The following is a 17,535-nucleotide window of genomic DNA, read 5'->3' on the forward strand; positions in this document are numbered from 1 at the left end:
AGTTATTCTTGTATGGATTTTATTGGGTGGGGGAAGTTGGCTTTAAGCTGGTTTGAGGTGTCAGGCAGTAATACAATGCCAAGATAGGGAATCGAGTGGGGACTCCACTGGGATGGGAAATTGGATGACAATTGTTGTGCTTTGTTATGTTAATCCCCTCATCAGAGATTTTGAAGACTTGGCTTTATAGTTAGGATAGTGAACCACAATTTTGCAATGTTTTGAAGACATAAGCTAATGATGACTCTGGTTTAGTGAGTGCTAGGATAACGACGTCTGTGAAAAGGCTTATTTTCCCAGTCGTCTCCACAACAGCACCACCTGAGATAGCCTCCTCCTGATAGGACAGGAAACGCCGAGAGGTTAAAAGCTCCCCCCTCTCCCATCTTCCTCAGTGTTCTTCCTGTCCTGCCAGGAGGCAGGATCACAGAGAGGCGCTGGTGGAGCAAAAAAGAAAGAAGACTTACAATGGGTCGGGTGGACAGTGGTTGTCAGCCTGTCCCCCCTTCCTGAGGATCGACTCCTGGGATGCCACATAGGGTGGTTTCCCCAGGCCAGATTCCTCCCACAGTGGCCCATGGGGGCCTTAAAGTGGGGGTCATAGGCTTCCTCCTCCGTCCTGAGTACAGACTAGTGCCGGTATAGGGGCCGGCACAGCGCTCTCCACCTTCCTTAAGCATGACGCTGAGGGACGAAGGGCGTCGTCATGTGAGCAGCATGATGACATCAGCTTGGCGGCGTCTTGTGACTCGTGGATGGGGCGTGGCTAGGCGCAAGAAGCGCCAAATTAAAAAAGAAAAAGGGATTTAAAAAGAAATCTGACAAGACTTGCTGGACGCTAAACTAAGCTGTGCTGCTGCAGGCTTATTGTCTCAAGGTGACTGCAGTACTAGAGGAGAATGAGTGCTCCCGCATCGGCATAGCCAAACTAAGAAGGAATTGGGCAGTTTTATTGAGGACGTTAGGAAGCTGAGTAAAGAGGAGGTCCGTTCAGCTCTGACATCACAGACAGTGCAGCCGACGGCAGCATCCGTGTCCAGGCACCCTTATAGTCCAGAAAGATATTCTGAAACAAGTTCAGTAATTTCGGACTTTGAAGAGCAGCCAGCTCCTGAGCAATCCTCAGACGAAGACTACTATAAAAAATATTTGTTTCATCAAGAGACCTTTCAGAGCTCATAAAATCTGTGATGGAGGAGCCCAGGAAGCCTCGCACAATTCTGGAGGAAATGATCGGAGGACTAGGGGAAAGGCTTAAGCATACTTTCCCAGTCTATGGAAATATATCAAAGCTAATTCAGAAGGAATGGAACAAACACGACATGGGGTCCTTTTCCACTCGTGGGCGTCAAAAGGCGCGATCCATTTGAGGAGGTGGTGTGGGCAAACTAGGAGGAAATACCCAGGGTGGATGTGTTCATAGCCAAAGTGGTAAAGCGCACAACACTCCTGTTTGAAGAATGCCACATGATTGAGGTACCCTATGGACCGCAAAACGGCCCGGGGTAACGGCCACTTGTGTGGTTAGAACCCTGGGGGTATGGTTGGAGCAATTGGCGCTTCATTTATCCAACAAAAAAGCCCTTAAAAGCACCTCCCTTCCACCATTCTTTACTGTCTTCCTGTCCCTACGGTGGCCAGATGCAAGCGCCAGGGAGAACCACTTACCGGAGGCACGTAGTGCCAAAGATCCCCTGGAGGGAAGAGGTCGGGGCAGCATACCTTTGTAGTCCCTGCATCTCTGACCTGCGCCACCACGGAACCGTCAGCCGCCGAGTAGTGCAGGTCTCTGTGAGCCGGTCGGCACTTTTCGGCTGCCGCGATCAGGTAGTTCCTCCTGGCAGGGGAATGGCAGCGGTGGCCTCCCTGGTCCTCAGCGCGCGTATCGGTGACGTCATCTGGTGTGGTGACATCACGCGCACAACATAAGGGGCGTGGGTACCGGCGCAGACCCGGAAATGGCGCCAATTCCAAACAAACTTCTTCATAAAGCAGGCTCTACTCCTATAGAAGTTATCCTGCAGCTGCGAGAAGTGCCTCAGCATGTCTACACACGACAGCTCAGCACGAGATGGAGAAACAGATACTCTACAAACCGTGAGTGGCTATATGCCAAAAAATCGAATATGCAAACTTGCCATTTTTGATTGCTTGGTTGCATATATGTTTCCTTCTTCCCCTCTCCCCCATTTTTTGTATGGGTTAGATCAGGGGTCCCCAACTCCAGTACTCAGGGACCACCAACAGGTCATGTTTTCAGGATATCCTATAGTGAGAACACCTGTGGCAATGTCTGAGGCACCGACAATAATTACATCACCTGTGCAACACTGAGGAAGTTCTGAAAACATGACCTGTTGGTGGTCCCTGAGGACTGGAGTTGGGGAACACTGGGTTAGATGGATAAGAAAGGTCCGAAGGCTAAAGCGGACCCCAGGAAAAAATCTAAAAAGTGCGTTATCTGTAGTAAGAGACTAGAGAATAACTACAAAAAACCAGATAAGAGACTGTCCGTCTCAAAAAGAGATTAGGAACCGGCTGGCGTTCGCTCCTGAAGACGTCCGCCTGTATAGAGAAACCTCAAAGGTCAACAAACAGATCACTAAGGTGGCCAAGAAAACTTTTCTACCCTCTGAGGACGCATCTCAGCTCTCGGACCTGATGGACAAAAAGGTCGACTGTCTGATGACGAAGACCTGGGAAGCAACGTCCTTTACCGTCGAAGCTAATATTGCGGCAACATCAGTAGCCAGATCCATGGTCTTATGGCTGAATAGAATGGAAATCTCTATTAAAGACCAGGCTCCCAGGGAAGAATTAGCCAGCTGTCTTCCCCTTCTGAAAATGGCCACTGCTTTACTAGCAGACGCGTTAGCAGAAACCGTTAGATACGGCGCAAAAAAACGCGGCTCTCAGTAATACTGCAAGAAGAGCATTATGGTTAAAACCATGGGCAGCAGACGTAACGTCCAAAAATAAACTCTGCGCCATTCCGTTCCAAAGCGAATATATGTTCGCGCCCGTCTTGCATAAGATACTTGAGAAAGTGGGAGCCAAAAGCAGGGCCCTTCCAGACAGGAAGTCCTATAGGAAGCCATCCTTTCCAAGGAGGACATGACAGCCACCTCTAGAAATCAAAGGGAAAACGGGAAGATGGTCGCAACCCAAAGGAGGTCGGTCGGGGTGAGGAAGTCCAACCCATTTCTGACTCAACAGGGGGTTGACTAGCATGTTACCTGGTTCAGTGGCGGGGGATAACATCCAACCCCTGGGTACTTCAGATAAGTGAAACTGGGTATCGAAATTCACTCCCTACCTCCTAAGAGATTCTTTCTTACCTCCCAAGGCTCCCCACAAGAACAGATAAATCTGCTAGAGGGCATCCAGGAACTTAAGGACCTAGGAGTCATTACGCAGGTTCCCGAACACCAAAGGGGTGAGGGATTCTATTCCCCCCTCTTCTTGATCAAAAAAACCAAACGGCTCTATCAGAACCATCTTCAACCTCAAAGCTTTAAACAAATTTATTTCCTACAAGAAATTTAAAATGGAAACCGTGAGGTCCATTGTACCGCTAATAGATCCCGACAGCGTCATGTGCACTATAGACCTTAAAGACACATACCATCACATCCCAATAGCCGCAGTTCACCACAAATATCTGAGGTTCGCTCTGCAGGATGGTGACATAATCTATCATTATCAGTTTATGGCTCTACATTTCGATATCTTGACTGCCCCTAGAGTCTTCACGAAGATAGTGATAGAAATGATAGCTTATTTTAGGCAAAATCAGATTTCATTTTTCCATATCTGGACCATTTTCTGTTTGTATCAAAAACCACAGAAGCCATACGCGCAGATCTGTCCATAGTCGACTCTGAATGATTTAGTGTGGATAATAAACAAACAAAAGTCTGATCTGATTCCGGGTCCACAGAAGATTTATTTAGTTGTACTCCTAGACTCCCGCATCCAGGAATCTCGGCTTCCACCGTCCAGAAGTAAAGACCTTATTCAATCCGTAACATCCCTATGTCAGGCCACTACAGTGTCCATCAGAGAAGTTATGAAAGTGCTGGGCCTGTTGACAGCCTGCATACAAATAGTCCCATGGGCACAAGCCCATACCCGACAGCTACAACAGTTCATCCTTGCCAGGTGGAAAAAACAACAGACCTCCCTAGACAAGAAGGTGAGCCTGTCCGTCCAAGTTAAATAGTCCCTGCGCTGGTGGACCTTACAGAGTAACCTGAGCATGGGTACCTCTTTGTCACGAGAACCCGATATAGATCTGTCACAACGGATGCTAGCAAAACCGGGTGGGGACCGCAAGTAGCAGACCTGACCCTGCAGGTAACCTGGTATTCCCGAATAGCCGCATGCTTGTCCAACTATAGGGAATTAAGAGCGATATGGGAGACCCTCCATGCGGCAGAACCCCACTTGAGAGGAAGGCACGTTAAAATCCTAACCAATAACATGACAGCTCTGTCGTTTGTTCGTCGCCATGGGGGAACGCGACACCCACACCTCCAACAACTGGTGGCAAGGATACTTCGGTGGGCGGAATCCACCGTGTTATCCCTCTCAGCCATCAATCTGAAGGGGTCCACAAACCTCATCGCAGACTTTCTCAGCAGACAGTGTTCTTCCAGGAGAATAGTGTCTGAGCCAGCAAGCCTTTAATCATCTAACACGCCAGTGGGGAAAACCACAGATCGATCTGTTCACCACAAGGGGAAATACGAAATGCCGGGACTTCTATTCTCTCAACCCAAGGGACAACTCATACGGAGTAGACTCCCTGTCTCAAAGTTGGGACATGGACTTGGCCTATGCATTTCCCACCTTTCCACTGATTCCATACACCCTCAAAAAGATTCAGGCCAGCCGGGCGGCAGTAATCTTAGTCGTTCCTATGTGGGACAAGAGACCCTGGTATCCCCTATTGAAGGCTTTAGCGATCCGGGGCCAACTTTGACTACCGGCCATGGAAGATCTCCTTTTCCGGGGCCTATTTGGACTACCGGCCATGGAAGATCTCCCTTTCCAGGGCCCACTAACATACACGGGGGTCGAAAAACTGAAACTAGCGGCGTGGATGCTGAAGGCGTGATACTTCAGGGGAAGGGACTTTCACACAAAGTAATTACCACCTTGACCAAAAGCCGTAAACACGTAATCACAGCCATCTATAACAGAGTGTGGAGGAAGTTCTCAGAGTTCTGTAACTTGGATCCAAGCAAAATCCCAGTTATTGATATGCCCATAATCTTTGAATTTGCTGCAGGCGGGCCTAGAGAAAGGCCTTAGCCCAAGAACTCTTAGGGTTCAGGCAGCAGCGTTAGGATCCTATTTGGATTTTCCCTTGGCGGAGTACCGCTGGGTTCGTAAGTTCCTTAAGGGAGCAGACGGACTTCGGCCCTTTATTAGGGAAACTTTTCCTACCTGGGACCTGAATTTAGTCCTAAATAGCTTTTGCAAACCACCCTTTGAACCCCTCTTCCAACTCCCTCTAAGACTACTTGCGCTAAAAGGTTTCTCTCCTAGTCGCCATAACCTCAGCCTGGAGAGTAGGAGAATTACAAGCCTTATGTTATGTGGAGCCACACATGCTGATACAAGATGATAGAATCACGTTTAAATTAGAAAGTAGTATCCAAATTCCACAGAGAGCAGATAATTACCCTGCTCTCTTTTTGCCAAAACCCCTGTAACGACACAGAACAAGAGTTTCACAGCTTAGATGTCAGAAGGGCCGTTCTAACCTATTTAGAGGCTACCCATTCTTTTCGGAAAAATAACAACCTCTTTGTCCAATTTCAGGGGCCGGGCAAAGGAAAGACGGCATCTAAAAGTGCTATAGCGAGATGGATCAAGACTGCCATCCAGGTGGCGTGCAAAGCTAGAGGTCTCGATCCTCCAGGGAAAATCAGAGCCCACTCTACACGGTCTCTCTCCTCATAGGCAGAGAAAGGCCAGGCATCCGCCAAGCAAATCTGCAAAGTGGCCACCTGGTCTAGCCTACATACTTTCATCAAACATTATAGGGTTAACGTCCAGTCGGACCAAGACCTTGGATAAGGATGGAAAGTCCTCAAGGCAGTAGTCCCACCCTAAATCACTTATAATCTGACATTGCTCCATTGTAAATGGGGCCATCGGGATGACGACCTGGAAATATACGGATTACATACCGGTAGTCCTTTTTTTGGGAGTCATCACGACGGCCCGTAATGCCCTCCCTTATAGAATATTTATGTTCTTTTCAATGTAAATATGACCGAATAAAGGTAAATTTTGGTTCCGTAAACATTGTCCACCGTAATAATTTGAAAGCCACTAAAGAATGGTGGAAGGGAGGTGCTTTTAAGGGCTCTTCCTATCCCTACCGAGGTTAGAGGGCAACCTCCATTGTAAATCGGGCCGTCGGGATAGCTCCCGGAAAAAGGACTACCGGTAAGTAATCCGTATATTTTTGGACCCCAGCGCAACACTCTGTCCCCTACAAGGGAAAGGGCAAGATGGGCAGATGGAGTTACCCTAAAGGGGGGTAAATGGAGAAGCTTCCTCTTTTAACCCTCATCGGGGGACCCGCCAGGCAAAAACCATGACGCCATCCCAGTCAGGGTGAGACTGGGAAGCTTCGCAGATTGATGGGCCTCAATCTGCGAGAGCTCTTGGATCCCCGAAATTCTACAACACTGATATCGAATAGAGCTGGTATCCCATCCCAAGAGAAAATTCCTGACTACGGGGGGGGGCTCTACACATTAATTGCGATTACTCCAGCAAGGGGTTCGAGACCTACATTTAAAAGCAGTATCTTCAGTACCACAAAAAGAAAAATCCAAAAGTCATTACTCCAGGCTTTTTTTGATAAAGAAATCTTGCGGGAAGTCGCGCAAGATTATCAACCTAAAACCCCTGAAGGCATACATCAGGTATCAGAGATTCAAAATGGAGTCAATATCCTCAGCGGTGAGGCCAGGAAGAAGAGGGGCATATATGGCATTCATAGATCTGAAGGGTGCATACTTCCACGTACCAATCCACGCGGATTCCCAAAAATTCCTCAGATTTGCACTAAACATGGGAAGAGGAACAAAACATTTCCAATTCAGATGCCTTCCCTTCAGGATTTCATCAGCCCCCCAAATCTTCATGAAGATTATAGCAGAGCTAGCGGCCTACTGGAGACAAATCGATCTCGATCGTGCCCTACCTAGACGACATCCTGGTCATAGCAGAATCCAAGGAACCCCTAGCGGAATATCTGGCAATGACCCTTCATCTGCTCCAATTCTTGGGTTGGATAATAAATTGGGAGAAATCCAGCCTGAACGCCAGCAGAGAAAAATTGTTTCTAGGCATCATGCTCAACTCAGAGAGCCAATGCTCCTTCCTTCCAGAGTCAAAGGTCCAGGGAATGAAGCTACTGGTCCAGAAAATCTCTAGGGAAAAAAACCTGTACAATCCGAGAAGCCATGTCCCTTTTGGGGAGCCTGACCTCTTGCATTCCAGGGGTAGCCTGGGCTCAGACGGACAACAGACTTCTTCAAACCGCAATACTTTCAGCCTGGGAAAGGAGGCAGTCCTTTCTAGGGACCAGGATGTGGTTAGAGAATTCAGTGAAGGTGTCCCTGCGCTGGTGGACACCTTCGAACCTGTCGAGGAGAGTTCACTTGATTCAGTATCTGGCTATTTGTGTCACAATGGACGTGAGTGCCTGGGGCTGGGGTACTTATATGGGAGACCAGTTTCTGCCGGGGTCATGGCCCTCAGGGATGAAGGACCAATCATCAAATATAGGGAACTCCAGGCGATTTGGGAGACCTTTCAGCAACTAGGAGAAACCGTACACAACCAGCATCTAAAAATCTTATCAGACAATACCACGGCAGTAGCCCACATTCGGCATCAAGGAGGAACAAGTTTCCCAGCCTTAAAAGATGTTTCACAGAAAATCTTACGCTGGGCGGGAGCTTGAGTACTGTCAATTTCAGCGGCACATCTAAAGGGTGCATTGAATCAGAGGGTAGATTTTCTCAGCAGAAGGCATATAGACCCCTGAGAGTGGTCCTTTTCGCAGGAAGACTTCAAGACTCTGATGGACAGGTGGGGGTCCCCACAGATCGACCTGTTCACGACAAAAGAAAACCTCAAAGTAAAGAACTTCTTCTCCCTCATTCCAGGGGATCAACCGACGGCAGTAGATGCCCTAAACCAGAACTGGGGCAGGGTATTGGTCTATGCATTTCCACCAATCCCTCTAATCCCCGGGGTACTCTAGCATTTCTGTTCCCAGAGATGTACACTAATCCTAGTGGCTGCCTTCTGGCTGGGGAGGACCTGGTTCGGCCCCCTAAAAAACTTAAGCTTACAGGATCCAGTTCTCCTGCCTACCCAAGTGGACCTACTAACGCAAGGGCCTCTGAACCACCCAAACATAGACAGGCTCTGCTCGGCAGCATGGATTTTGAAGAATCCATACTGTTAGGGTAAGGATTCTCTGAGAAAGTAACTCAGACCCTACTGTCTAGCAGGAAAGCAACAACTAACAATTTCTACCAGAAGGTCTGGAAGAAGTATTTTCTTTGGGGTCGGGAGAGGAAATTGCAGGTTTCTTCTCCGGTCATACCCATAATTTTGGAATTTCTGCAGGAAGGCCTGGATATGGGCCCCAAGCAGATTTGAGGGTTCAGATAGCAGCCCTTAGTGTCCTGTTTGACGCCAAATTATCAGAAGTCAAGTGGGTCAGTAGGTTCTTGACGGTGGCAGACAGATTGAAGCCAAGAACCACAAATCTATTCCCTGACTGGAACCTAAATTGGGTTCTCAGGGCTCTGTCTTCAGACCCATTTGTGCCAATAGAATCGCTCCCAAAAAGAATACTAACAGTCTTTTTATTGGCTATTACTTCGGCCAGGCTCTATCTATCCGTCATCCCTTTCTTAAAATCACAGACACAAAGATAGTGTTTAAATCAGATCCAGCTTTTATGCCCAAGGTAGTGTCATCTTTTCATAGGGCGCAGGACGTGGTGATTCTCTCTTTTTCGATAAACCTAGAGACACTTCGGAAAGAGAATTTAACTGTAACAGTACTAGTAGTTTTGCACAGGTACGCACAACGCGGGACTCCCTGACCCTCACCCACACCAATGTCCCTTCCTGGAGGTTGCCCCAAAGGTGGACAGGTCCAGGCCGCCAACACTGACCCTACGCTGCCTAGTGGCAGGACAGGAAGGCACCACCGTACCTATGCAGATGACAACTTACTAGTACTGACAGGCTAGGCAGATTGAATAAACCAACACGACAGGAGAACCACAGAACACAAGCAGAGCTGGATCGAGACCAGGTAACTTCCACTGGAGCAAGACCGAAGTCAGGCACACAGGGAACGGACCCAATAACTAGCAACTGCTATCAGCAACTGCCAGACTATATTCAGGAGTTTCCACCACTTGGGCAGAGACCAATCAAGCCGACTGACCAGAACTCCCAGCCATCCACTATAACTCACAGAGAGCATGCGCGCCTCTCAGAGCAGGCACGCGCACCCACACACAGGAACACAGCGCCACCGCTCGCCGACCTGAACATGGCCGCAACACCATCCCAGAACGCCACGGCGAACGGTGCCACTGCCACCCGGGGTCCCTGACCGTCGTCATGGTTACATTAACTGTCTGGACGTTATAAGAGCAGTCCTGCAATATATCGATGCCACAAGTCAGTGGAGACAGGACGACAACTTGTTTGTCCAATTTTTCAGCACAAATAAGGGTAGAAAAGCAGCAAAGAGCTCCATACCCAGATGGATCCGCCTGGCTATTACAGAAGCCTATAAAGCATTAGATAAAGAGGTCCCCTCGGAACTTAAAGGCCGCTCCACAAGGGCAGTAGCCTCTTCGTGGGCTGAACATAGTTCAGTGTCTGTAGAACAAATTTGTAAGACCGCAATATGGAAAAGGCCGCCTACTTTCATTAAGCATTACAGGGTGGACGTGCGGTTAGATGAGAATTTGACCTTTGGCCATAAGGTCCTCTCAGTGGCAATCCCATCCTGTAAAATGTATTTAGTTGGTACGTCTCAGGTGGTGCTGTCATGGAGATGACTGGGAAAAGGTAGATTATACCTACCCGATAATCGGGTTTTCAGGAGTCTCCATGACAGCCCCCGCACATTATCCCCCCCACACCCCCGAAAGGAAAATATATAATTTAATTTCCATTTATGAAGACATAGATAAAATACCAGTCTTGGTAATAATTTTAGTTAATCTCCTACCCCCGGCAATTCGTTAGAAATCAGTAAGGAAGGTGGGAGAGGGGGAAGCTTTAACCTCTCAGTGTGTTCCTGTCCTATCAAGAGGAGGCTATCTCAGGTCGTGCTGTCATGGAGACTCCTGAAAACCCGATTATCGGGTAGGCATAATCAACCTTTTGTGTGTCATGGGCCCATTCTAATTCTTCCAATGTTTTGATTATTTCTAATGTCCTCTGCCAATGCTTCCATGACAATCCAAAAAATTAAGGGGTGACAAAAGGCACCCTTGTTTGGTGCCGTTTGTTATGTTAAAAGGCTTGGATAAAAGGCCACTGATCAGAACCATCGCTGAGGGGGAGGAATATAGGCCTTTGCTGGCCTGGAAGATGGGGCCTGCAAACCCAAATGTCTGCAATGCTTGAATCAGATATCCCCAATGGACCTTGCCACATGCCTTCTCTCCATCCAAGGACAGCCACATCCACCAAGTCCATCAGGCATCTAGTACCTTTTGGGCCCTGGCAATCCTCTTTGACCAAACTAGACATCAAGGGAAATAGTCTGTTTGCTATTACCTTGGCATATAGCTTCACATCTGAATTTAAAAGAGAGATGGGGTGATAATTATTTGGGGCATTTGGCTATATGCCTTTTGTATATATTTGTGCTCTTTAAGCACTTGCTGCATGCTTGAGAAAGATCCACATAGGATCGAAACGTTGCAGTGCAGTTTTTTAAGCTGAGGAATAAAGAAGTTTTATTATAAAGAAAAATCCAGGAGTGCTGATCTGTCCATTGATTGTCTGCAAAGTTCTATTTTGGATCCTGGGGTCCGGATCTACTACTGGATCGTGCACTTTTGGCTTAAGTATGCCTTTGTAATACATTTGGTTGTGCTGCTATCTGCTCATCACGTTTTACAGCTTAAAGACACGTATGATCACGTCCCAATAACTGCCCCCCACTACAAATATCCAAGATTTGCTTTGCAAATGGGCGATGTAATTCGTTACTACCAATTTAGGGCTTTACCCTTTGTCATCTGTACCGCCCCTAGGGTATTCACAAAAGTAGTGATAGAAATGATAGCCTACTTTAGGAGAAAGCAAATCCTTATCTTCCCCTATCTGGATGATTTCCTGTTGGTGTCAAAATCAGTGGAAACTATATGCCCAGATTTGTCCATAGTCTTGTCCACGTTGAGCGACTTGAGATGGGTAGTGACTAGACAAAAATCAGACCTGATCCCAGGTATGCAGAAAATATATCTAGGAGTCCTCCTAGATTCCCACACCCAGAAATCACGGCTCCCCCTTCCAAGGAAAAGGACCTCATCCAATCAGTATTGTCCCTATGCCAGGCAACATGAGTTTCCATTAGGGACACAATGAAACTTCTTGGCCTGCTAACAGCCTGTATACAGATAGTCATATTGGCCCAAGCCCATACCCGACAGCTGCGACACTTTATCCTTGCCTGCTGGGACAAACAGCAGGCCTCCCTAAATAATAAGGTGAGCCTGTCTGTTCAAGTTCAACAGTCCTTACGCTGGTGGACTTCCCAGAATAACCTTAAAAAAAGTACCTCTTGATCACAAGAGCCCTCCATATCTGTTACAATGAATGAAGGCAAGAGGGGGTGGAGAACACAAGTAACTCAACTAACTTTTTAGGGAATCTGGGACTCTCGAATAGCTGCATGCTCATCCAATTAGAAAGAGCTAAGAGCGATATGGAAGGCCTTTTGTGTGGCAGATCCCTACCTCAGAGGAAGGCATGTCACGATTCTGACAGATAACCTGACAGCCTTATCGTTTGTTCGTCACCAGGAGGGAACACGACACCCGCACCTTCATCAATTGGCGGCAAGGATACTATGCTGGGCAGAATCCACTGTGCTATCCCTCTCAGCAATCCATCTGATGGGATCTACAAATACTGTTGTGGATTTTCTTAGCAGACAGTCTCCTTCCAGGAGAAGGTGTGTAAATCAATGGGCTGTCGAGCTCCTAACACGTTAGTGGGGACGAATACAAACCAACCTATAAGGTACCATAGCAAGATGGATCAGAACGGCCATCCGGGAGGCATACAAAGACGGGGGTCTCGATCCTCCTGAAAATATCAAAGCCCACTCTACAAGATCCCCTTTCCCGTCGTGGGCAGAGAAAGCACAGGCCTCCGCTGAGCAAATTTGTAAAGCGGCTACCTGGATCAGTCTGCATTTATAAAGCACTATAGGGTCAATGTACAATCTAACAGAGACCTGGCGTACGGACGAAAAGTCCTCCAGGCAGTAGCCCCACCCTAAGAATACTTAGTATTTGGTATTGCTCCATAAGTAAATGGGGCCGTCGTGATGACAACCGGGGGAAAGAAGGGATTACTTACCAGTGGTTCTATTTCAGGGAGTCATCACAACGGCCATAGCTCCCTCCCCTAAAGAATATTTATGTTCTTTTTCAATGTAAAATGATACCGAAAAAAGGTAAATTTTGGTTCTGTATACATTGTCCACCATAATAATTTGAGAGTCACTGAGATGGTGGAGGGGAGGTGCTTTAAAGGCTCTTCCTGTCCCTATTGAGGTCAGAGGGCAACCTCCATATGTAAATGGGGCTGTCGTGATGACTACTGATAAGTAATCCCTTCTTTCTGGCGGTCTTTATTGTTTTTTTTTCCGACGTTCATCGTGCGGGGAAAAGAATATATTACTTTTGATAGATTGGACTTTTGTGGACGCAGTGATACCAAATATGTGTTTTGGTTTTATTTAGATCTTACTATAAATGTGGTAAAAAGGTGTTTTGTTTTTAAACTTTTATTCCATTTTTTAAAAATAATTAGTAAAACTTTATACAGCTTATTTTAACTTTTTTTTTTCTTTATTCCCAGAGGGGACAACAACTTGTGATGCTTTGATCGCTCCTGCAGTATGATGTAATGCCATGGCCTGATGTGCATTTTGTTAAGACAACCCTGGAGCCATTTAGAAGGCCCCCGGCTGCCATGACACCCACACAGCTCCTTGTGATGTCACTGCAGGGGGCTGTACCGAACCCCCGAATATCGTTCAGGGAATTTAAATGCCTCTGTCAGAATTGACATTGGCATTCAAAGGGTTAACAGCTCCGATCAGCTGTGCGGCTTATCAGAGCTGTTGATGTCGGCTGTAAGAAACAAACAGCGCCTGCGCTGTATGGAGGGAGATCGCCACGTGATCTCATAATACCCTGATGCTGCAGCATGTAAATAGATGCGCTGCAGTGTTAAGGGGTTAAACAGCATGGCTTCCTCCCATGACTTGTATGCTCTGTCTATAAGTTCAGCCTCGTCTCAGTGTCGCAGATTGCCTGTGTGCCGGAGATGGAGACAGGATTCAGCAGACTGAGTGAGGAAAGAGGAATAAGAAGGATAGAGAGCAGAGTGCAGGCAGTACCTGCGGGGGGCTAGGGTCAGTCACTCAAGGGTTACTCAGAGTGACAGCTCTCTGCTGGGGTCTACGAGGGGTAAGACACGTTATCACTGCTATGTGCTTGGCTGTACGGAGGACAGGGAAGGGGGAGACCATCAGATTATAAGGTGCAGGGAGACTTCATGGAGATGGATGCTTATAATAATATGTCTTATGGTCAGAAGAATCCAGTAATCATGTCTTATTATCTGTATGTGAAGAATGACTTCAGTGTCCGCCTGTGTTTCCTCCAGTTCCATCCAGTAAGAGAAGAACCCCAGAGAGATGTCCCTGTCCTCTTCTTCCACAGGACCATCTGGTAGGTGGAGATGTTCCTCTGATCTGTAGAAGGCTGTGAAGCTCTTGTCTTCAGTCTTATTAGATGTCTTCTACTTGTGTGATGAGGCCGGTGGAGATGGCAGGATTACCGCTGACCAGAGACATTAGATCAGTTGTGTCAAACTCATTGTCACCGAGGGCCACATCAGCATTATGGTGGCTTTCAAAGGGCTGATTGCAATTGTAATGGGGTCCCCTATTGACCCCATTAGTAGTAGGGTCAATCACAGTGACCACAGTATTCATACTGTCCCCGATAGTAGCCCTAATAGTAATAGTGACCCCATTAATAGTAGTGCCCCTCACAGTGGCCCCAGTAGTAACAGTGAAGCCCCCTATTGGACTCTGGCATTGCCCTCAATTAGCCTACATCTCTGGTCTGGCAGCCACTGGTTAGTCTATGACTGCTGACCTCTTACCTTAGCGTCTGTGCTGCAGGCTGGATGAGTGGAATGGCTATCGAGGTGCTGCACAGCCGGTGGGTCACATAACATGAGGTAGTAGGCTGGATTCGGCCAGCGGGCCTTAAGTTTTACATGTTTGCATTAAATGAAAGAACGATCAAGGTCCACTTTTGCTAAAACTTGATCATTTTAATGTGAAGGTTTCACAACTCATCAGGCAGAAGGTAAACAATGAAGTTGTATTGTGAACCCTGTAATACATGTAGGGAACATCTCTAAAGCTGAAAACATGGCTGACAGTTATATAATAGAAAGACAATGTTTATAGCTTTACCTTAAAGTGCCGCTATGGTGAAAACACATATTTCCATCCCTGCGCCCCTCATCTGATTGTCTGTCATGCTCTGAACCTGCCCTATGTGTAGTAAAGTCACTTCCACACAGTGCAGCCTCTTCTCTGATGCTTATCAGGCACCATCTTGATGTAGAGATTTTTCCTTCTTTCTCTTTCATTTTCTGAGCTACGAATCCTGTGATGCATCAGCACAACATGACATGAGCAGCTATTGTCAGTACCATCTCTGCCTGCTGGGAGGTATTATCAGTATTCACCTAATCATCAGGTAGATGGAGATATTCACTCTGTAGAAGGGCTGTAAAGCTCTCTAGTTCAGTCTTACTATACGTTTTACACTTGTCTCATGTATCCATTATGTAGTTTATCCAGCATCATGAAGGGACGGCAGGATAATTGGTCTGTATTTATCCTTTCAATCTTCCTTTGGAAAAACAAACAAAAGCAATATAGTAGCATAGTCTGTAAAGAGAAAAAAGACATGTCCACCCAGATCAGCCTAAACACCCCCCCCCCCCACACCCTCCAAAACCATCACCACCAAATATTGATTAAAAAAAACAATCAGGTAGAAACCAATTTCCTCCAATCTTGCCATCTGAATAATCCCCGGATCAGCAAGCCTTTTGCAGGTATTAATGGTTATAATGTATAATATTACATCTCTAAAGAAACACTCCAGGCCCCTCTTGTACTCTTATCAAATTTACCGTTACTGCGTCCTCCGGCAGAGAGTTCCTTAGTCTCAAGGCTTGACATACAAAGATGTCAAGCCGTGTCTGAAAGATGTAGAAGCCTTATTTGCTGTAGAAGTAGAGAGCGCCCCCTTGTTACAGTCCTGGGTATAAATATATGATGGGAGAGATCTCTGTATTGACCCCTGATATATTTATATATAGTTATTAGGTCCCCCCTCAGCCGTCCTATTTCTAAGCTAAGTAATCCCAGTTTTGATAACCTCTCTGGGTATTGTAGTCCGCCCATTCTGTTTATTATTTTAGCTGACCACCTTGTACCGCTCAAGCTGTGATATGTCCTCCTTGAGTACTGGTACCCAAAACTGTCCACGATATTCCTTGTGTGGTTTGACCAGTGACTAGTAAAGACGAAGAACAATGTTCTAGTCATGTGCCCATAGGCCTCTTTTGATGCACCCTATGATCCTATTTGCCTTGACAGCAGCTGCCTGACACTATTTGTTTTATTTAAGCTTAATGATGATAATTATCCGTTCAGCTGTATCTAATGTTCGGTCCCTTCATGGATCAATGTTCTCCACGCATTTCTGTCATTCACCGCTTCTTTCGGGTCCGCAATTGACATGATTTGTGGTTGCTTTGTGGTCTGGATATGAATTTCTCCAGCAGGTTCTGGGGTATTCCGAAGCTTCCTAATTGCAAAACACTAATATAGGCGCGTAAGAAGACTTCAGACTGAGACACATGTCCAGTTTGAAGCTTACAGAGAGTTCTGGGGGAAAAACAATTCCAGAGCTTCTTTTATTAAAACACATAATACCTGCCCTTTATGGGCATATAACATATTACATACGTAATGTATATTTATTTTTATTGGTTAAGCTATAAAGAATCTCTTTCCCCCACCCTCCGCCTCCTCAGGTCCCGTGTACAAACTAAGCCTTTGTCTCTTCAACATGTGGTCAGGCAAAGACCAGTTCCTTTGTCCCAGAAGTTGAGGTGGGAGTGGGGGAGGACTGAAGAGTAATCCAGCATTACTTTCAGCTCCACTCCATACCTATGTAATTTAACCCTAGAGTGGCTGCATTGGAACTTTACATTGGACTATTCTTATAGCACACTACAGAGTCAAATCACTACAGCTGTGTAATACATCTAGTTTATACAAATCAATAGACATTTTACACTAATTAATCATAATTTCTACTACACTTGATTGCATCAAGCCACTTTGCTCTTTGTTGTCCTGATCTTCTCTTTCCGCTGACCTAGCCAAGCATCAGTACTGTTTCCAGTGAAATAGTGCGCATCACGTGGCCATTAAAAGAGAGTTGCTGTTTGATTTTGGCCTCTATTAATGTTTTCGGTTTGACATGATCTAACTACCTTGTTCGTTGTCATGGCAGTCCAAGGTATCTACAGCATTTTTATCCCGAACCATAGTTCGAACACGTCAATTTTCCTTAGTGTCCAACTATCGCAACCCTTACGTCGTTATGGAAAAGACTATTGCATTGACCAATCATTTTTTTTATTGCAATACTAATTTCTTGTCCGTATCATTAGGGGACACAGCCATACCTTGCGTATAGCTACTTCCAATAGGAGGCGACACTAAGCAAGAAGTGTTAACTCCTCCTACTAGCTATACTCCTCCTGCTTGCATTACGCTAATCCGTTTTTAAGCTTAGTGTCTGCAGGAGGCAGATATGTCTTAGTTTAGGTCATCATGAAGACTTTGCTTGTGGGAATACGGGGAGACAGGGCTTTTCCCTGGCCTCCCTGACCAGCGGTGGCAGCGGCTGTGGAGGTCGCGCCACCGGAAGGGGACATAAATCTAGGCCCAGGCTTACTTGAGGCCTACCTCGCGGCCAACGTAGATCTTCCCTCTTGCCATGGCAGCATCGCTTGCCGCCTTCCTCGCTTCAGCGGGCCATCCCCGGGCACTGGAGTTCAGGGGGTGATAGTTGGAGGAGCCAAAAATTTAGGCCTCGGCTCAGACCTGGAA

The 17,535-nt window shown here is 46.7% G+C and overlaps 1 protein-coding gene across 3 annotated transcripts in view; it reads left to right on the forward strand.

Moving 5' to 3' along the window:
* Nucleotides 1-17,535, forward strand: part of LOC136595184 (zinc finger protein 585A-like) — a 60,194-nt gene that overhangs the window by 11,600 nt on the left and 31,059 nt on the right. For all 3 annotated transcript variants that reach the window (XM_066588695.1, XM_066588697.1, XM_066588696.1), the window contains one exon: nucleotides 13,986-14,050. In XM_066588695.1, the coding sequence (XP_066444792.1) occupies nucleotides 13,986-14,050 (65 nt within the window). The remainder of the gene's footprint in view (nucleotides 1-13,985; nucleotides 14,051-17,535) is intronic.

The sequence above is a fragment of the Eleutherodactylus coqui genome, unplaced genomic scaffold, assembly GCF_035609145.1.
Source record: "Eleutherodactylus coqui strain aEleCoq1 unplaced genomic scaffold, aEleCoq1.hap1 HAP1_SCAFFOLD_334, whole genome shotgun sequence".
NCBI classification, from domain to species: Eukaryota; Metazoa; Chordata; class Amphibia; order Anura; family Eleutherodactylidae; genus Eleutherodactylus; species Eleutherodactylus coqui.